Below are 23157 nucleotides of genomic sequence, written 5' to 3' on the forward strand. Positions count from 1 at the left end.
TATTTCGGTAGTTGTTTACAATTGTGATTAAGCTCATATAAAATTGTAAGTCTTAAAAACAAACATCTAACAAAAAAAAAAAACACTGAAAGAGTTTTTATTGGCAACCCCGACTTTTACTTATTCTCGTACATTCATATGTTTTCTTTATTTTTAATTTGGGTGTAATAAGTAAAAGTTGGGTGCCAATACCAACTCTCTTGAAATATGACAAGATCATTATTTTATTTTATTTGCCCGTCTCCCACTCCGCTTGTCCCACTCGTTGGTGGGATCATAGGTGGGCCCAAAGATTCCTGTGTGAATTTTGGATTAAATGTCTGCCAGGTGGAAATAATTTAAATGAAAAAAAAAAATTACACGTATCAAAGTTGATCTCCTTCTCTGGAAGAATCAATATTTTGTTTTTTTAAATTTTTTTCTGTGAAAATAACTGATAGAAAATCTAAATACCACTGACTACTATACCTACTGTACGAGCAACAAGGAAAAAAAAAAAAAAACAGAAAAGAAGAAAATCAAATACTAATTTTAATTTATTCCCCAATAGTTTCTCTCGAAAGAGAATTTCAGAAGCTTCTGTGTACCGTACAGACAGACAGAGGGCTTCATTTGTAGTGAGCTTAACAAACTTTTACTAACGCCACACCAATCTTCATTTTTAAAGAGCGTAAGAGCTGTACAGCAAAATAAAGAGAGCTATTATTGCCACACAAACTTTTACTAACGCCACACCAATTCTTACATTGATCATCGAAGAGTTGCAAACAGTAACGTAGCATTAGTAAAAGTTGGTGTGGCAATAGTAACTCTCTAAATAAAACATAAAAAGGATGGATTAACTAAGAATTAATAATATTTTCCCTTACTCCAATTATTTTTTTTTCTCATTTTCGTCGTCTTCTTCTTCATGGATTCAGTTTAACCCACTCGTAACGGCCGTCCAAGGGGACGTCCTTCACGACATCGTAGTTGTACCTGTAGTTGTTAGAACAAAGTTAGGGTTGCAGTTCTACTAAAATGAGCAGCTAAAATGAGGTTGTGAGTATAATATACCTCTCTGCAAATCGTTTCTGGTCAGCTTTCTCTGCTTGAGAAAAGAATTCTTCGATCTCCATCTTTGACGGCGCCATTTTCTTCACCTTTGATTTGTGGCGATTATTCGCCTCTTTTGGCTTCGCTGTTTTCGACTCCAGATTGTTGGATTTGGTTCGAAGATCACTCGTTGGAGTCGTCTCTCTCCTACAAAATGGCCGAGAAATCAGAAGAAACGTGGATGAAATACTAAAGCGTTAATTAATTCTCTCTCTCTCTCTCTCTCTCTCTCTCTCTCTCTCTAAAGATTTAATGGAAGAAAAATTAATAAACCTTTCTCTGCAATCGAAGAAATATTTCGAATTTTCAAAATCGACCTCACCCTGCAAAAAAATAAAATAAAAAATCAATAATATGAATTAAAATAATTAATTAAAGACGAGAAACAGAAATTTGAGAAAAAAACGAAAAAAAAAAATTCAAAATTAGAATTAAAACAGGTAATTAAAGACAAACACAAAATTTTGAACAAATTAAATAAAATGATTTTTTTTTCTTTTTTGATTTAAAACAAGTAACCAAAGACAAGAAAAGGAAATTTGAACAAATTAAATGAAAAAGAGAAAAACATTAAAAAGTTTGAATTAAAAACAAGTAATTAAAGAAAAGAAACCGAGATTCGATCAAATTAAATGAAAACGAATTAAATTTTATTTGGACTTTAATTTCACCTCCAGATCTACAACGGATCTCAAGCATTCCTTCATGAGCTCGCTCGATATATTGCTCGAACACTGAGACTCCTCAACATGATCAGATCCTGGACTCGAACACTTATCTGAGTGAAGAAATGGCGTAACGAACTGTAATTTTTCAGAAATAATTTTTCTCTTCTTCGCTGCCGCCGATGCGGTCTCCATTGCTAGAGTTTGAGCTCTCGTTCTCTTCTCAATTTCCATTACTGCAACTTCACCAATTCATTCTCATTTTCTGATAAATTTCTTCATCACTAATAGAAATCTTCAATCAGAACTCTCTCTCTCTCTCTCTGCCTCTATGATCTTCGTGAGTGGTTTTTTCAAGCTTTTTTTTTTTTTCTTTTATAGAGAGAGAAAATAAAAAGATTCCGTTGAACGGTTCTCAATTTCTCATTTGTTTTTCTCGTTAACGGTAACGGGGAGAATAAACGGAACGGTTTTAAATTTAACTTTTGTTTTTACTGTTAACGGTAACGGGGAGAAGTAACGGCCTTCTTGATGGAGTCATTAAACCGTATCAGGCCGTTGGGGATTTGGGCCGATATGTTTGTCACTGAGTGCTGCCACGTGGCGGTTTGCACACTAATCGCAAACGTTTTATCCGGTGAACACCGGCCTTGACCGGGAATAGCAGGTTGAGTGAGGTCAGTCGCAACGGATTACTGCCGGTAACATGCAGTTAGTTATGTCTGGAGTCCTCTTGGGGGTGCAGATTTAAATAATAATAATTTTGTATGAGGATTCATTTTAAAATATTAAAATAGCCCTTTATTTCTCAGAAAAATAACGAAAGTACCATATATTCAATCCATATGTAATTTAAATAGTCAGCTAGACTAACTAACTTAGTAAGATTTTAAATTTTACTAGTGGTTGTGAGCCTTATTAGCAATTCTAAATACGAAAAAAATTCAAGTTTCTATTCAATTTTTTATTACAAAATTTTGATTAAAAATTCGATAAATGGAAAATATGTGACATATGCTTCATACATGTATTATCCATTTCATTTCAAAATTTTGAAAACAAAAAATTCGACTTGGTGATGTTAATGGTGATGGTGAAAATGAGGGCATTGAGGTTATTATTTCATTGATTTTTAAAAGAAAACAAAAGTCAAGGGATAAATCATCAATTTAAAAATTAAGGTGTAATCTCAAATAAATGTAAAGGGTCGTGTCATTATTTTTTTAAAGATAAAAGAGTCATTTGTCATTAAAAATGTGGATTCTTCCAAAATTTTGAAGCATGGCCGTTTCAAAGTTGACTTGTGTTACACTTTACAATTTTCAAGTTTACACTTTACAACATACAACATCTTATAGTAGCATTTTTTTTCCATCGAGTTTTATAAAAATTAGTAAAAAAAACACGTTTTATTCTTTTTAAACTTAAAATCCGTGAATTATTCAAAATAGTTCAATAATCCGGAGAATAATACTTTCATTGAAAAAAAAGGAAAAATTCGTGAATTTTTTAAGAATTAAAGGAAAGATTGCTAACGAGAGTTGTGAGCTCACATGTCGGCTTCCAATAAATGAATGGATGCCACAGGCTTGTAGAGATGAAATTCTAAGAACTTAAAAAAAAAAAAAAAAAAACCAAAACTAAATTAACGAAAAAATATTATTTTTCAACGTTGAATTTTAATTTTAATTTTTTTAGAGTTTTGGGAGTTCGTTTGTCATTCATTTTCAACACCTTGGATCAAGTTAAAAAAATACTATTTTGAATTTTTTTTTTCTTTTAATACGAGTTATTCTACGAAATCTAGAAGACTTCTATGTTGGATTGACAATGTGGTAATTCATGTGGGCTCAATGAACCTTGGTAATAGTTGAAATCTTACTAAGTTAATAAGGAAAGTGTTTTTCTAATTTATGAGAGAGTATCAATTGAGCCATGAACCACTGAAAAAAAAGAAGGGTTAGGACCTCGATCTTGAGTCTACATTGGCGGGGTTAGACTTAAAATTAGACAGGCTTTTACCTAATAATACAAAAAACCGGCCAGTGCTGTTATATGTGTTTAAAATGTATCATAGGTGTATGATTTTATGATAAAAAAAATAAGAAAATATATATCATAAATAATGAGAACTGCTATGTGAAGCCCAACTTTTACCTATTACACCTCAATTTCTTAAATTACTTATCACATCCCACTTAAAGATTAAAACACACTCTTCAAACATTACAAAGGTTTGGGTTAAATGACAATGTCAACAGTACAAAACATTATAAGACTTGTTCAAGCAATTTCAGTAGTTGCTTACAATTATGATTAGGCTCGTATAAAATGTTAAATCCAAAAAATAGAAACCTAGCAAAAAAGAAAAGAAAAGAAAAAAAGAGAGAGCTTCTATTAGCTCTCCAATTTTTACTTATTCTCAAAGACTCATTTATTTTCTTTATTTTTAATTGGGGCCTAATAAGTAGAAGTTGGGGTGCCAATAGCATCCCTCTAAATAATAGGTTTACTTTCAATTCCAACTATGTTTTCGATTCGATCAAATAAATATTTGAACCCTATTCCAATGAAAAGAAATATTGATAAATCCTAATAAATTTACAAAGTGCATTTCTTTTTAGAATCCAAAAATCAACCCAAACTTGGCCCAAGCACATTAGGGCTGGATGAGAGCTTAGCCAACTTAAACTCGATTGGGGTATAGAGTTGTTCTAGGTATAGCACACTTCTTTAGGGCTTGACCAACCCATTGAAAGCGAATAAGATTTTGCAAAAGTGGGAATCGATTTAATGTGAAATTTGGTATGGAGAAAGTACGAAATCAAGCGCTCAAGAATCCCTATTGTAACTTGTGATAATATATGTGCTTGTGGTTTTTTTTTTTTTTTCCATTTATTTGTTAAATTTAATTTTATAATATTTACATTTATTCTAAATTGAATTAAGGGTATAAAAGTAATTTAAAAAGTGCAAGTAAAGAAGATGCCATAATTGGTAAATAAATTATATTGCCTCATTTCATACATAAATTTGAGGGTGAATTGCAAAAACATGCAATTCTCCAAGGTCCAATAATGAAAATCATTTTGTAGGTCTACTCTTAATTTGTTAATATTTTTTGAATATTTTTGAGTCAAATAGTAATGATTTGAAGCACTTCTTTTTATTACAAAAGTGGGAATGTAAAATACAAGATTTCAAAACCTAGCATAAATACCCTTAATATTAATTTAGTGAATATAGATTTTTTTTCTTATTATTATTATTATTATTATTATTATTATTATTATATATATATATTTGCTAACCGAGTGTCTGGTCAGCTTGCGCGCACCACGACTAATCTTGGAGAGGACTACGACAGCAACCCACTTTTTCTTATTATATTATTTTTTTAAAAAAAATTACCACAATAGTTAAAAAATAATAATAATAAATAAATAAATAAAAATTGATTTGATCAATATTTTGGAATATGTTCTATCACGAAAATTTTGAGATCTCCCATCCATGAGTTGGTAAATTTCTCAAAATTTTATCCCCAAATAGATAAAACATCCCTTCTGAGCATTGATACATATTTAGGATGTCATCGCGTACAGTCTTCTTAAGACCATACTTTCTTCTTAGACGTATACTAAAGGATACGTGTGCAAATTGATAGAAAATCTGACTCGAAAATTAAAAAGCTATCTCAAAATTATCCTTAATTAATATTACAAGTAAATATATTTCAATAGACAAATGACAATCTAACTCGAAAATTTTCACTCGATCGACGTGACAGGTGCATAGAACTGTAGATCTTTTTCCTTGTTTATCCCAAAGAAAAAGATGTATGGTTCTATGCACTGGCCATATCAACCGAGTACAGACCAAGTGAAAATTTTTGAGTTAGAATATCGCTACTCATTCCAATAGTAGTAAAAAAGTATAGTTTGGCTTTGTCAAATTTTTTTTTTTTGTTATTAGTGGTAAGCCTGTTTTTAAATAGTTAAATAACAATCTATCAATTTTAATTGACATTTGATTGAGTGCAAATGTGGTCTTAATCTTAGTAATTTGATCATTTTGCTAGGGCCAGCATTTTCTCTCTCAGTTCCCATTACCATGTTTTGGAAGTCGATATATTAGATCCATACTCTTTATAAAAGGCCCAAACAGACCATTTTTTTTTTTTTTTTTTAGGTCACTCAACTTACACGTGTCTGACATCAAGACACATCAGCCGCTACTTTATAGAGATTTACCGGATATACCTATTTGTTGTCAATTGGGCATTTTAGAAATATGCTCTTATAAAATTAGTGATATTAGATTTACCCCTTTGTAAAATGCAAAAATTAGACTTACCTCCTTTACTATAAGTCTACTTTGCTTTTTCTTGGTGATTTAATAATGATTTTTTTTTTTTTTCCAAAATACTCTTTAAAAATTACAAATTAAAATTTGAAAAATATAAAAATTTCACTGTTAAATCCTCCTAAAAAAATAACATTGACTTATGGTAAACTTAATATCACTAATTTTACAAGGATTATTTTTAAAATACTTTACTAGCAATTTTATTACAAAATCAAATTGACAATTTAACACCACAACATTCTAGATTTCATTGAAAAACTAAGTTTAAAAAAAAAAAAAAAAAAATCATTTTTGAACTTGATAAATAATTGAAAAATATTGGTTACTAAACTCCCAAAATTTAAAATTAACATCCAACTATGAAATTGACTTCTTTCTTAATCAGGGGCCATCAAATCATGTTTTTGGATTTTTTTTGTTTTATCATATTTATATAACTTAACTATCATTTAAATTATACAATGATCCTTGTGATACACGTGGGTAAGCATATCCCTTACTAGTATTCAACGAAGGAGAAATTTTGGAAATGAAAATTGGACTCTTCTCCTCTTTTAGGACCCAAAATATTATGTGTGTGAGTGTGTGTGAGAGAGAGAGAGAGAGAGATGCTGATACGGATATGGCCCACATGGTTGATCATATGACCCATGTGATCATTCATTTAATGGATGGGTCACATCAAGAAATCTCATGGATGGAATCATTCATGGGTCAGATCAAGATGTCTTAAAAATTAATGCATGTCTATGGTTAAATTCTATTCTTGAACATAATTTGGTAGTCTCATAGGTTCATTGATTGCAAAATGCCCAAGATGTAGTAGGCAAACAAACCAATCTCTCCCACATATCATTAATAAGAAAACCATGATTGGTGATTCACAATCAACGGTCAAGATTGCATTGATTGGGTGGTTGGGATTGTCTATAATCAAAATTTATTAGCATATTATCTACCCAAAAATAATTGAATGGTCAGGATCCTTTGATTTGGATAATTAATTTTCAATCCCTCTTTGTGCATATTATTTGGTAGCGTTTGGGGATGATAATTGGGGAGTAATTTGAAAAAACACTCTTATTTACATGACAAGTGCTTGCTTGTATTTTTCAAATAAATGTCATGCCTTTATGTTTTGGTGAATATTTGAGATACCAACTATTTGATGGCTGGCTAAGTGGTATCACTTCGGGGTCAAGGGGTTTGCTCTTCCTGTGATCTCAAGTTCGACTCCCATCGGTTGCTAATATTTATGGCCACGGACACAGGGTTAAAAGTCCTGTTCAATAAGCCTTGTTCAGGGAGGAGGGATTATTTGGTGCGTGCAAACTGACCCAAACATCCTTCTTTACAGAAAAAAGAATATTTGAGATACCTCCTAATATTTTCCTCAATCTTCTCTTATAGATTAATGAAAAATAATGTGTAATGATTTTCTAACACCCCTCGATGACACATCCCCATCACAAAATCATAGATCATTTGCCTTAAGATACGCATAATCATAAATCTTTTCTTATGTATCCTGAGGAAATGATCTATGACTCTGAATTTCAGAGGAGGGCGTCATATTATCACGACTCCAAAGTAATCACATGCCCTCATAATTATCATTACTATATTCATTATCGTTATAGTCATCATCTCGTTCATCACCATCATATCCAAAATGTTCAAAACGACTTATATTTTTAGAAGAAAAATAAAAGATTTCTTAATCTTTGTTTTATTATTATTAATTTAAAAGAGAAGATCGAATTCGACAAATATATAGCTTTTAACCAATCAAGCAACCATATGCTTCGACATGTAATACATGCAAGATCATTTGTTGAAGATAAAAGTACATCGACCTCATATCTAATCTTACCATGGGCAGATTATATCCATTGGACAAATATAGGTTCGATCAAGATTTTTTTTTTTTTTTTTCTCTTTGAAGCACCAATGTACAAAAGTATTTTAAATATTCACCAAAATATTAAAAAACCACGTGTCAGCTGAAGGAGACAATTTCTTGAATTTTAGAAGTAAGCCGTGGATTTGCCTACAAATGAGCATAGAGACAAGGGCACATGGATCTTATTTGGTGGTTGGTGGCACAGAAAACAAGATCTCAAAGATCCCTTTAGACAGCTTTCTTGGTCACAGTCACAAAAGAGTGGTGACCCCTATCTTAGAAGGTTAGGAAACTTTATCTAAAAAGTGTTATTCTACCTAATTTATGTATGTATTACAAGAAGGGTAAATGACCAAGGATACCCTTTATTTATTAATGTTTAAAAAACTTTACAAGTGATTCCATTGCACAACTATAGTTGAAAAAGCTTGTTAACTTTAGTGTTTTCTACCAAAAATGCAAAAATGAATCTAATGATTGTAATCACTATTTGCACTTGACATGATCATCTATGGTGTGCATATGTATATATGGTTGAGGGCATTTTGGTAATCAGATGTGTATGCATGATTGTTATGGTAATTTAGTAAGAGAACTTCTATTGGCAACCTAACATATTACTCATTACACCTCAACTAAGTTTCAAAAGTAAAAAAATTAATAAGGTGTGAATATCATCCTCTCTCACTTTATGAAAGAATGTTAGGTTTGAATATTTTCTTCTCATTGATGGAGATATATCAAAGAACATGAGATCAACATCAAGAGGTCGAAGTAGACGATTTTCATTGATGTCAATTTGTTCTTTTTAATGGATTATTGTCGATAGTGGTAATTCGTGACTTTTTTTTTAACTTTTTATTCTTATATAAGTATTATAAAGAAAATTTAGATGAGGAAATATTAGTTTTTATTTTAAATGACGTGTGTTAATCTTTAGTTGGAAATTGATAAATAATTTTAGTAATTGAGGTGTAGATAACATTTCTCATTTAGTAACTATCCACACTCATGTTTTGAAATGGTCGAAACTAGGGTTACCTACTAACCAACAAATGCAAGATTAGGTTTTCATCCATCGACCTAAAATTTAATATCATTGAGCAGTGGTGAAAGAATTGAAATGCCATCATACATTTTATTTTATTTTAAAAAAAATTCATTAAAAATGAAAGTATATACAATGCCCGATCAAGATCCATAGTGGACTGGATTTCGTCTCCTCATAAATCCTAATTTAGTTATCTTACACATTGGGTTGGTTAATGTAGTTGGGTGGGTTTACCCTATAAAAATTCTTTATAAAAACTATTGATAAAAATAAAAACAGTCGTTTTGGAGAAAAATATTTGAAGTGCCATTTTTGAGAGATATATATATTTTTTTTATAGATTATTTTTGAGAGAATTTTGAACAACCATACGAAGGAAGCAACACAGAAAAGCGCAATCTATATCTTCCAACATGAATGCAAGTAGTTCCTTCATATTAATACTGTAATTAAGCTTTTATCAATTATTAAATTGGTTATTACTTGCTAACCCAGGTATAATTAGCTAAGTTTGGTTCCACATGCCATAAACACTTCGAATTGAAACTTAAAGACACATAATTCTTCAAGGAAGAATATAAAGGGGCAAATATGTGTGGATGGTGTTCGGCAGCCAATGTTGGAAGCCAAAATTTATCCTATATGGCTTAAAAGCCTTTGATTGAACTGATTTTTTGTGAGGATGATCTCTATTTCTAACTCCATCAAAAATGATTTACAAATTATCAGTAAAAAATCAACGGTCCATAATTTTAAACCACTTTTGATGGTGTTAAAAGTTTCAAACTGAGCTGAATTTTTTGTGAGGATGATCTCCTCATCATAGAGATCATCCTCACAAAAAATTAGCCAATTCTAAAACTTATAATCCCATCAAAAGTGTTTTACAAATAATTATTGGTACACAATTCTTTAACTTGTAAATTGGGGGTTAGAATTTTTCAAATTGGCTGATTTTTTGTGAGGCTGATCTCCTCATCATAGAAATCATCCTCACAAAAAATCAGTCCATTCTAAAACTTCGGCCTATATATTGAAAAATGTTAAGCTCTTTTTAGGGCGTTTGATCGCTCCCCTATATATATATAGGGTCCCGTTCAATAGTCAACGTTAGAGAACCAAAAAATTTCCTCTATATATCGCTTAAAAGTTTCAAGTTTGACTGATTTTTTATGAGAATGATTTGTTTATTGAGGAGATCATCCTTACAAAAAATCAACCTAATTTGAAATGTCTAACCCCATCAAAATTGGTTTACAAATAAATGATAATAAAAAAAATGATCTATAATTCTAAACCACATTTATGTGGTTAGAAATTTCAGATTGGGCTGATTTTTTATGAGGATGATCTCCTCACCATAAAGATCATCCCCACAAAATATTAACCCATTCCGAAACTTCTAACCCACAAAGGACAAAGTCATTGGCCATCAAACGGAACCCTATATACATTATAGTAAATGTTGTTAGTGTTTGTTTCAAAATTATTATATGGTAGTATAATAAAAAAATGTGAACATCTACAATAAAATAACAAAGAAGCCTTATCCCAAGTAAATTGGGTCAACTAAAATGAAATCGTGTTCCTCCATTCAATTATATCTAGAGTTGAGTTGAGTCTTCTGTTATTGAAATTGAGATCATGTCTACTTTCAAACATATCTAGTAACTAGATGGTCTAAAATCCTATTTTTAATTTAAGTTCTTAACCCTATTATTATGAAATATCACAACATTTCTCCATTAAAACTCAATGAATCAGGTACATAAACTACCTTAATATATATAATTTGTTGAGTCAATCTCCAGGAAGTTTTATTCCTTTTAGGTCTCTTACTATTTTAATATAATTATTCATTTACTCTTATAAGTTTCATATTTCTAATTGAACTCTAATTATTCTACATTAACGTAGAACAAAGTGGTAGAAGATTTCATGGAGCGCTTGGGTCACCAAAAACAAAAGGTCAAAACGCACTAATACAAATCATGGACCCTAGAGTCGAAATCATTTGATAGAACCCATTCCTAAATGGAATCGTCAAGATCTATGCTTTGCCATGATCTTTTCACTTTTAGGTCTAATTCTTTCGTTCCCCTATTTAGGTAATTTCGTTATCTTAGAAAAATTATGTTTTATTAATAACTTTAGTTATAGATGTTAGAGTTACCCACCATTGATTATGCCTTATTTTTTATCATTTTTTTAATATTATTTTTGTGTTTTGTTGAGAGTAGAATATTTTTCTATTAAAGGATTGTAGTTGTAATGTATAAACCATCTTCAATTTAATAAAATTTATCTTTAAGAGTTCTTTTCCTTTGAATTTTGGCTTTTGAATTTTGGATTTTATTTTATTTATTGTTTCACACAACATCAATTGAATTATAATGATCTGCATAATGTTCAAGATTAAAAGTGATTTTTTTTTTTTTGTTTCTTTTCATCCCTTTTCCCACCCTTTCACATATTAGTGGTGTCTTTAAGAGTTGTTATCTTTCTTGATTTTTCTTTTTTGTTTTTTTACCAATATATCAATGGGTAGTACTTTTTTAACCTTGTCATGTGTATATATATGTAAGAAAGAGGAGGACAGAAAAAGGAAATCTAAAGTCGGTGGTAGGGGGATCTGTAAGTGATTGCTGATTAGATAGAAGCGTATAGAGCTTTCAAAGTTTTTCTTTAATTTTCAATGTTGTCTACGTTTTCTCAGTTTCAAAAGAATCTACACTTTAAAGCTCCATAAAGGGCCACATGAACTTTAAAGAAAGTGAGACTTGGCGGCTTACACAATCTTTAAAAGACACGGAATTCGAGATTATGTTTTTTTTTTATTAAAATCGAAGGAATGAAGCTCATGGTGCTTGAGTGCGTGGGACCTTTAAGTATCTAACTCAATTCTTTGTTTTCTTAACCTAATCAATGAACATAAAATTTGACTCAACTCGAAAACTCAAGACTAATTTGGACAAATCAAGTAAAAATACATTGATTTTATAAATATTTTAAAGAAGTATTTTAATATTTTAAATAAATAAAAATATTTTTTGTCACCACAAAAATATTATATAAAACCAAACAATTCAGTCAAATATCTGATCAGACACACTAAATTTTCAAGATGACTCGACGAGTTGGTTCCATGACTAGGTCATAATCCGAACATCAGAATTCGAATTTAGTGGCTTTGGAGCGTTGGAGCATATCTGAATAAGGATATGGGTTGATGTCCCTTGACTTGAGTTAGATCCAGCTCTATTCCTATATCCATCTAGATCCAAATGATATATTGTTTTGAAAATTATATTTTTTTATGTTTTTCAAAATATCTTTTTTTTTTCCTACCAGTTGTAATAGAACATGAATTATCATAAAATAAAATAAAATAGTATAACAATTAGAAAAGAAATATAGTAAAAAAAAAAAAAAAATGTTGAATGGTTTGACCAACCTAAATCAAGTAATTTGGCCGGGGTCAGATCCAGATTTAGTGAAAGCAAAAAATGGTCCGAATATAATTTTAGTTAATAGAATCCGAGTTGGATTTAGGTAAGGATCCAAATATATAATTTGGATTTAGATATGGATATACTCATATCCGTCCTGAACCTGGCCCATTTAAGCCCTACCCATGAATTTGGGGTCTGATTCACCTTCAAAATCTAATCAAGTTGAGTTGACGCAGATGAGTTTTGACTCAATTCGAACAGTTTTAAAACTATGAATCAAATGATCTAACTACACCCCATGACATGCTCACAGTGGCCACAACTCACTTGATCTGGTGCATCTCCAACGAAACCTTGCTATATAAATGTTTGAAATCATATACCATTCAATTCCAAGGGTTTGACGATTCATAATTTTTTACTTTTGACTAAGAAAGTAATAAGGAATCTTTACTCTTAACAATGATGTAGTTATTATTAATTTACTTGACATATTTCAATTTCAACTTTTAATGATAAAATGTTATACATCATTTTCGAAATATTAGAATGGATGTGGATTGAGATGATGAGAGCACATTCGAAAATTAATGAATTAAAGGTTTAGATATAATTGATTTTTTTAATTTTTTGAAAGGTCAACAGGATTAAGACCAACTACAACCGAAGAACCGGGATGTGGATTTTTTGGGATAGGGTTCTAATGATGTAATTTTGAGGTGACTTAGTAAGAAAACTCAAAAAAGAAGTATTTATTGAGTCAAGGTGCTAACACATCCAATGACTTTGTCCAAACCAAGTTCTTCTGGGTTTTTCTTGGCTTTTGTTAAATATATGTAAACCATCTCAATTAACTTTCTCTTAGTTTATGATCTATTATACTATTTTCTCGAATGTATCTGTTTCCAACTTTATCTAGTTTTTTCATTTATCCATCTCGATATCCCATCTTTTTTTTTCCTTTGTATGATGGGATATCGAGACCTAAAAGTTGAATCCACGACCTAAAAGCTGCTTTGCAATGTGTAGATTTTTTTATTTTTTCTTTATTTTACCATAATGAATTATTGTATCTATTATAAATAAATAAATAAATAATTCTATCCAATTCATACCACTAAAGAAAATAAACCTTATTATCGTACACTTAAATAGGCCAAATAGGCCCTAAAGAAATATATAATTGAATAGTTTGGAGAGGGAAGCACATGGCAAGGCCACAAAGGTATGATCATCAAGTGGTCCATGTAACAGATGGTAAAATAAGAGTAACATTAAGTGGTCCAACAAAGAGAGAGTAAAATAAAGAAACAAAGGATAGACCACTGGAAAAGGCAACAAGATTCTCCATCCTATCATGTTAAACAAAGATCGCCTGTTCAGACAAAGGTCTCTGTACTAATCATACTTTTGGTCCATCTCACTTCATGCAATTCTCATTAACAATTTAGGGGTGTCAATGGGCCGGGCCAGTACTCTGCTTTTCATATTTTTTTAATACGGCCAACCCAGACTGGCCCGATCGTACAATTCAAATTTGGGTCTGGACCCACCCGACTATCCAAATTAGGGCTGTCAAAGGATTAAGTACGGATTGGGTTGGGGTCGATCTAGGACCAATCTGATAAGATTGAATTGGACCTTAGTAGGATTGGCTTTTTTGAATCTTACTATTAGGATCCAATCCAATCTAATAACATCATATATTTAAACATAATTTACATACTTTCTTAAATTTTATCAGATTGGGCCATGGTTGATGCAAAATTTCTCTGATAGTTTGTCGAATCAGATTGATATCTGAAGTTATCATATTAAAATGGATCAGGCCCATTGACATACCTAATTCAACTTCATCACAACATATCTAAAGGTGTATTTTGAGTCATGGTCTATAGATTCAAATCAAGTGTGAGTTTTTTTTTTTTTTTTGATAACCGGGTATCCCTGTAGACAGCGGACTGGGCCTGTATCTGGGCTTTTCCTAGTCCATAGACCATGGTTGTGTATAAGGACTAATCTCGGGCACATGCAACATCTGCACATCACACACACCAGGTAAGTGAGGGTGGGCCCTTGCGGGTGTCCCCTGAGGAATTAATGCTCATATTGGGTATTGAACTCACGATCTACGGGCATTAACCGCTTATCGGTCCGAAATTGTCATCGAGCCAACCCCTCAGGGTTATCAAGTGTGAGTTAAATTGGACCCGAAAATAATCTAGTAACTTACTAATTGGATCCAAATCCATTTTGATAATAATTGGATCGGATTTGGATTTAATAAAATTCATGCATAAATAATGTATATTTATAGCTTTAACCCAAAACTGATTTGATACAATGTTTTATAGAATTGGATTGTTATCAAAAGCCCAATCCTTGATCTGGATTGTAAACTTTTTTTTATCAAAATTTCGATCTACTAGGGTCCATTGGGGAACCCTAGTATGTAGTAACAACACTTGTGCCAATGCCCTAAGAATTAATGACTTGATCTTAAAATCCAAAACAAATCCTTGGGACAAAGCTTTGATTATAATTTTTGGATCTAGAAAGTTGTTACTTTAATAGAGGTATGACAGGACAACCTTACTTAAAAGCCCAATTTAACTTTCCTTTCAAAGCTACACAAGCTTTGATCATATTGGGCAAGAGGACCCCAATTGCGAAAGGCATCTTGCTTTTGAAAAAGAGCTGAAGAAAATGAATTGAGATGTCTAACAAATGAAAATAAAAATAAAAAGAAGATTAGGTGTTTGATTCCATTTTGGCTGCCTTCAAGGCATTAAGAAGGGAAGGAGTGGATCCATTGTAAGTAGTACTCTCTGGCCTCTGATAGATTCCTAACGCTTGAGAGAGCAATAAAATTTAACCATTTAAATTTGAAAGTTTAGGGTATGTTCTTTATAGAAACTAATTTCAGCTCTAGAAACTGTCTTCTGAAAGAAACAGAAGTCCGGAGCTTAAAAAGCTACATCCAACAAAAGCTTGTTCGTTACAGAAGCATATAAACTAAAAATTGATGTTCGTTTGATAGTTTTTTATTACTGGATTCTAGTAAAATGATCAGAATACCCTTAATATTGATAATGCACCAAAAATGACAAGAATACCTTAATAAATATATATATATATATATAATAAATTTATATGAAAGGTATTTTGGTAATTCTCTTTTGTATTTTAAGGTTAAGTTTGGTTGGAAATTTGATTAAAAATGAAGACTATTTTTATTACTACACTTAAGTCATTTTATGTTTTTGACTTCATGCAAAACTCATTTGAAAAAGTCCCTCTTGGACGACTTTCATTAAGAGTTGTTTTGGACTTCATTTGAAATCCTTGGGAGCCAAAAAGTCCAAACAAACATAATTCATGTGGTTTTTTTGACTCAAAAGCAAAAAAAGAAAGTAAAAAAAATTAACTCCTAAAACTCAAACAATTAGGCCTTTAGTGACCATTCATTTTCAAAGCTTTTGATCTATTCTAGAACTATTTTTTAGTATTTAGTTTTTCATTTCTTAAAGGCCAAATGTGTTATTTTCTTTCCAAGGGGGCGTTGTCTCAACTCTCAACCTCCAAAGAGCATTAGAGGAAACGAGGGGCCTGTTTGGATTGACTTCTTCAAGTGCTTCTGGCTTCTGCAGGGAGCTAAAAACACTATATCAATCATTTGGATACATAAGCACTTAGAGAAGTAATTTCATAAAAGAGTAAAAATAGTACTTCTGAGATAAGTACCAAGACCAGTGCTTCTCAAAACTATTTTTGCGCGGAGCAATTTTGTCCGTCAAATATAAGTTACGGTTTCAATTATACCCTCATGAGATTTTACATTTTACTTGATATATCTCTCATCAACTATTCAAAAATACAAAACTTTATCAGAAGTACTTTAGAAAGTACTTCCCAAAACCTGCATCCAAATACAAAACTCTATCAAAACTACTCCAAACAGTACTTCAAAAAGTACTTTTGGGAGTATTTATGTTCTAAGTACTTCTAACTCCTGTATCCACATGGGCCCGAGTACTATAGAGGTTCTCTTCCTCATTAAGAAGTCATATGGTGGGTCCTCCATTCTCTTTCTATTCCTAAATTATATCAAAGGGAAGGTGGGTTCGATTTTGATATGATATGACATATATATATATATATATATATATATATATAGATATATGTATATATAGTATAGTATAATATGGACCATACCACATCACTTATTTTATTGAAACTTACGAATTCTATTTGGGGCTGACAATGGGTCAAGTGCAGGTCAAATGAAGCTATTTATGTTTTCTCATCCAATTTTTTATCCACTTATGCTAAGGATATCCATATATGACTATTTATCCACTTTTTTTTTAAAGGATATCCGAATCCAACTTCTACCCAAATTTCAACTGGTTATCAAAATCGGATACATACACCTCATCGTGAAGATGATGGAAAAAACCTTGATTTTGGGTTATATATATATTTTATTGTATTAAACTTGGATAAACGGATATTCAAGTTGGGTTGGATATGACACATATCCATATCCATATCCGACCCTAAAAATATTCGAATAAAAATAATTGTGGATAAATTTACCCAAATTCTTAGATGTACAAAAATTTGTACCCATACCCAAATAACTTGGGTATGATGAGTTGGGTAAATGGCTATTATCCGACCCGTTGCCAGCCCTAATTCTATTTAAACATGACATCGGGGATCTTTTCATTGATCTGCACAATTCGAGATTTTCACCACGATTTATTTAATTGTGGTACATGCCAAAGAGTCTATGATGCTTAAAATGTATGATAAAAATCACAATGGCATCATCATGTATGACTTGAACAAAAATTGATCAAGTTTTTAGGGGTTTGGTCATGTCCACGTGGATTGAATTGCACCCTTGGAGTGAATTGCATCCCAAATATGACCAAGAGAAGGCATATTGATCTTAAGCATGTGCGACAACTAGGCCCAATAATAGTTTGATTTCAGGCTTTCATCCTCCCTTAACTATACAAGTAGAAAAGGCTAGTCAATTTTAATTAAGAACATCCAACATTAAGGCCGACTGCTTGACTGATTGAGTCCAATGGGTTGGTGGGTCCAGTGTACCATTCCTTGGTCACGATCCATGGAGGGTTTTTTTTTAACGACTAACGAGGTGATCCCTATGGTAGTGTGCCGGCCCAGTTTGGTTCTTCGGGCTTTGCCCAACCCAAACAACCAACCTTATCTAACTAGACTTATCCTCGGACTGCACATACTATCCCACCCCTGTCATGTGAAGCCAGTTAAGTAGCCACCTTTTTGGTGAAGGGGCATATAGAGGTTCGAAGTCATAACCTGGGGAACACACCTAATTGCTTCTTACCATCTCAGTTAAACCCCGATGGGTCGTCCAAAATTGTTGATCTTATATTGCCGTAAAAAAATTCTTGGGATAATTTAGACATGGATTATGATCTGATGACTCATGAAAAATGTATGATCTTGACCGTAAAAAAAAAAATGAAACAATAGTGAGAGTTTATTATCGGCATAATCGTCAATGGGATATATATTATTAGAATATATATATAATATATATATATATATATATATATATATATATATATATATATATATATATATATATATATATAAATTCTGATCATTTGATTTTATATTTTATGAGTCAACTGGATCGTGTGTTGTTGCTCTGATTTTTTTTTATGTGAATATTTGAGATTATCCTACTTGAAGTTGATGACATGCAGACTTCCTTGACTATGGTCTTCAATGAGAGACTGATTACTCTCATGTTCAAGTTCTTTACTATAAAAATATATTAAAAAAAACATTGATTTCCCCTTATTAATTATTAGAAGAGTCATGATCGAGAATGGTGTCCCGTTGGAATAGCAACAAATGATCTACGTGGCACTTTTTGGTTGGATATTAAACACATTGGGCTGCATTTTTGTAGAAAATGACTTGTTTAGGAGCCCGATGTGTTTTAAAGTCCAACCAGAATGTGCCACACAGACACCATTTTGGATCCTGGTCCTTATTAAAAAAATTAATTATGATTGTATTCCAAACACCATTTTCGAATAAATCCAAAGTGCACAACTTAGAGAAAAAAATGATGGTTGCCCAATGAATCAAAGTTTTTATCTTGGAAGTTTGAAGAGGTTAAAAAGTCCATGAATTTGTACAGAAAAATTTCTAAGTTTTCTTTAACCACTATGAGGGTATTTCAATCATTTTCTATTAGTATGTAATTAGAAGACTACAATCGAGTAAGGCGCAACTTGGTCTGATTTAGAACATGTTTCAATTTGGTTATGGGTTAGGAAAAAGGCAAAATCGATTCATTTGATTTGATTCAGGACTAGTCTAAAATTGAAGCAAACTCAGAGCCAACTCCATAAAATAAATAATTATATATTACCTTTTAATATATATATATATGGGGATGGTTCAACAGTCCTAAAGTTTGTCAAGTTTGGTGCCAAATATTTTTTAAAATATGGGTTAGAAGCTTTGGAATGAGCAGATTTTTTGTGAGGATGATCTCTATGATGAGGAGATCATCCTCACCAAAAATGTAAAATCCCAAATTTTCAATTCGTATCTCGAGGAAAAAAATAAATAGTGAAATTTTAAGAAAATCTTGAAAGAGGGACTTAGGGGTAAAACTTTAGGATATTTCTGATTATTTTTAATGGAATCTGACCTCATCATTGGATTCAAAATGATCGAAAAACATAATTTAGCCTATAAGCATGCTCAAGTATGAATCCAAATAGAAAAATTGCAAAATCTTCGATTACCGGGTCGGACCAAGTTAAAATAATATCTTTTTTCTAGATAAAGAATTATTAAGATTCGATTACACCATTGGGTTCGTAATGAAAAATTATTAAACATAGATTATTTATTTATCATTTTGGAGATCAGGAAGTCGAATTATTGTCAAAAACGAAAATGACGTCAATTTTAGGGGTCATCTCAGGCTAAAAATGTAAATTTTTATTAGAGATAGAATTTATAGAAATTGACCATATCATTAGATCTGGAACGAAAAATTATGCGAAATAGAGTATTCATTCATCATTTTTGGAGTCCGGATGGTCAAGTTATCGTTGATCTAAACAATTGACAAAATATCGAATTCGTCTCAAATTTTATATAAATAAAAAAATTTAATTTTTTTTTTTATAACTTCATCTTCTCCAACCTATCCAAACACAGCCAACGTTTTGTTTTAAAAAAAGTTATTTTTTCTTTAAGCTTCTACCGCAAATCTACGATAAACGGTTCACCGTCGACGACCGCCGCAGAAGGGAAAAAGATCCGCAGCTTCGACATCTGTAAAACCCACTCAAGATCCATTCATTTCATCTTCTCTTTCATTCCATATCGTCAAAAATCAGTCGTATTTTTATACGGAGATTTCGTAACTTCGACCTCGGATTTCATCCGTTTCGGGGTCAAATCGTCCTCCGCCGCAGAAGGGAGAAAGGACGATCACATTGAGATCTTCGAAATCACCGAGCCGGTTTCAAAAATCAGCAGCTTCAAAGTTCGGTCCATCTTGATTTCCGCACCGATCACCTCGATTTTCGCCTAGAGATTGTAAAGAACTCTCAATTTCTATTAGTAATCGTAAATTATGAAAATTGCATTTAGGATTTTATCGAAATTTTTTTGATGTATTTCTAAAATATAAAATTCTTTTGTTATTTCAAAATTCACGCCAGAAATTGCATGTTTGATATGTTTAATTGTATTTTTAGCAAATTATACGTGGGTAGAGTATTTTAACGGGTTATTTCCATCAGTTGGGTCTTGTGCACTGTTCGGACCCCTTTTTGATATAAAATTTATATTTTTTCAATATTATTGATAAAAATAAATTTTATAATTGGAAAATATGATTTAATATTTAATGAACTCATATTGAGTTGATGAATATCAAAAAATGGATATTTTATTAAAAGATTGAAAATGGTAAAAATCGGAAAAAGGAAAAAAAGGGTATGAAACAGTAAAATGTCATAATCACACCCGAGGGGTGATGTCTACATTTTACATTGTTGTGTTGTGTGTAGGTTGGTGAACAGATATCCAAGGATAATGTTACTGATTGCATATTTATTTACTTTCTGTTAGCACGATGCGTTGTTTACGTTTTTGTTATGTTATTTATTTTAGGTCGGGTGGCCACACTTGCATGGTAGGAAATTGGATATCCATTTTCAACCTTGTTAATTTCTCTTTTGTTATCAAATGAAAATAATCTATATATGTAGCTATTTTGTGAGTTGTTAAAGAGTTTGTGAATGCCTGAAGGGATAGTGCATCTTATCATCGGAGTGGTGTACTATCCTAGGATGTACGGTAGGGACCACCAAGCTCATACGTGGTATGGGACCCGTATGAGAATGGAGTTACAACTGGAATCCGGGATATTCCTCTCTATCTTTACCAGTGAACTTGTAATGTAAAGGTGGTCGTATACGAATGGTTTGTATAATTGGGAATCACATGCACGCCTGATAGGCATAGACGAAGATGATTAGTCAGTGATCACTAACAATCTATAGTAGTCGAACGTTTTGACACATCGAAAAGAGACCCATTGTTTATGGTCACGTCAAACGGCCAGCCTGAGCCGGATAAATGGTCAACCAAACGTGGTAAACAGCGACCAGCCACAAAATCAGGAACTAAAAGTTAGAGAAGAATTGTAACATCATGTCCCGACTGGGAGCGATCCAGTAGTGAATCCCAACTCTCTAATTCCAATACTCCACCATTGTATATTATGTATCTGTTGCTTATTTTGATATATAAAATGAAATCCACGTTTAATGTTTCCATTTGATCAATTAAATTTGTATAAAAAGAGAATGTTATAGTAAGTAATGATGATCGATGTAATATGAGTTTTAAAATGTTTAGTTGCTCACCCCTGGCTATATGTACCAGTTAATCGTAGTTTCTTCTGTAAAATTTTGTATAGTTTAAAATGATTCAGTATGTTTATTTGTTCATGTTAAGAAGGGTTATTAGTAGAAATTGTTTGTTTCCTTACTGGGTAACCATTGTTACTCACTCATTCCTTCCTATTTTTTTAGCTTCAGAGCCTGCAGTTGGCGAGGGGGGCGTAGAACCAACGAGTGGGGATCATCTGGTGGGTCAGATAGACAATCAGAGTCCATCACTTGGTAAGTACTGGAGCTATATCCCTTAGTAGTGTCAATTCGTCTAGAGGTATTTTGGATTCTGTATTGAGTGTTAAGAATTTTGTTAGAGTGAGGAATCTCTATATAATCCTTTATATAATTTTTCTTCTTCCGCACTCTGATCTATCATACATTATTAGACGTATATAGGCTTCCGCTAGTATTATATTTTGTTTGTTTATATGCAGGATTATATGTCGTTTATCAGGTGCAGGTTAAACGCCTTGTAATGCTAACATAAACAGAGGAGACCATACCGAAATTTCGAGGTGCCACCTAGTACCTCAAGATCTGACATGGGGATTTGTGTTAGCGTTTGGCGGGGCGCCACAAAAAATCAGCCTATTCCAAAACTTCTAGCCCCATCAAAAGTGATTTACAAAAATTGCACGGTCCACGATTCTTCAACTTGTAAACTAGGGTTAGAAGTTTCAAAATGAGCTGATTTTTTGTGAGGATAATCTCTTCATCGTAGAGATCATCCTCACAAAAAATTTGCCTATTCCAAAACTTCTAACCCCATTAAAAGTGATTTACAAAAAATGTTTGGCACCAAACTTGGCAAACTTTAGGGCTGCTGAACCGCTCCCTACATATATATAAGGAGCGGTTCGGCAGCCCTAAAGTTTACCAAGTTTAGTGCCAAACATTTTTCAAAATATGGGTTAGAAGCTTTCGAATGAGTTGATTTTTTGTGAGGATGATCTCTATGATGAGGAGATCATCCTCACCAAAAATCAGCCTATTCCAAAATTTCTAACCCCATCAAAAGTGATTTACAAAAATTGGACGGTCCACGTTTCTTCAACTTGTAAACTAGGCTTAGAAGTTTCAAAATGAGCTGATTTTTTGTGAGGATGATCTCTTCACCGTAGAGATCATCCTCACAAAAAATTAGCCTATTCCAAAACTTCTAACCCCATCAAAAGTGATTTACAAAAAATGTTTGGCACCAAACTTGGCAAACTTTAGGGCTGCCGAACCGCTCCCTATATATATATATATATATATATATATATATATATATATATATATATATATATATATATATATAGGGTGGCGATCGCGGGCTAACTTTTTTGCGAACGGATTGGCTAACTTATTTTAACCGTTCGATAAAATGTAATCTGACGGCTAAGATCTAATCTCACACGAACGTTATAACATTTACGATTTTACAGCGCCGTCCCTAAAGTTATGAAAAATCTGTGCTTCCTCCCTCTCCTCTTTAAACCCGAGAGCTCTCTGGTTTCTGTTTTTTTCTCTCTTCGAAGAGCTCGCTGGTTCTCTCTTCTCACTCTCTCTGGCTCACTCGCTCTCGCTCTCACTCTCACTCTCTCTCTCACTCGCTCTCACTCTCTCTCACTCTCGCTGCCTCTCT

At 32.3% G+C, this 23157-nt stretch overlaps 1 protein-coding gene across 1 annotated transcript; it reads right to left on the minus strand.

The window, feature by feature from the left end:
• Positions 1-363: 363 nt before the first annotated feature.
• Positions 364-2117, minus strand: LOC147404936 (cyclin-dependent kinase inhibitor 6-like). The gene is made up of 4 exons (XM_086441056.1): positions 1767-2117; positions 1369-1418; positions 1057-1242; positions 364-978 (listed from the first exon to the last, which is right to left on the minus strand). The coding sequence occupies exons 1-4, from the start codon at positions 1992-1994 to the stop codon at positions 909-911; spliced, it is 534 nt and encodes a 177-aa protein (XP_086297182.1). The 5' UTR covers positions 1995-2117; the 3' UTR covers positions 364-908.
• Positions 2118-23157: the final 21040 nt, after the last annotated feature.

This window comes from Akebia trifoliata, chromosome 4 (assembly GCF_017979445.1).
Source record: "Akebia trifoliata isolate Shusen 1 chromosome 4, ASM1797944v1, whole genome shotgun sequence".
Lineage (NCBI taxonomy): Eukaryota > Viridiplantae > Streptophyta > Magnoliopsida > Ranunculales > Lardizabalaceae > Akebia > Akebia trifoliata.

Excerpts from the sequence above, each read along its gene's own strand:
- LOC147404936 (XM_086441056.1), bottom strand. The coding sequence starts at position 1,994 with ATGGAAATTGAGAAGAGAACGAGAGCTCAAACTCTAGCAATGGAGACC. Across the intron at positions 1,419-1,766 it reads GATCCGTTGTAGATCTGGAG|GGTGAGGTCGATTTTGAAAA; the intron begins GTGAAATTAAAG and ends ATTTTTTTGCAG. Across the intron at positions 979-1,056 it reads CAGAAACGATTTGCAGAGAG|GTACAACTACGATGTCGTGA; the intron begins GTATATTATACT and ends TAACAACTACAG.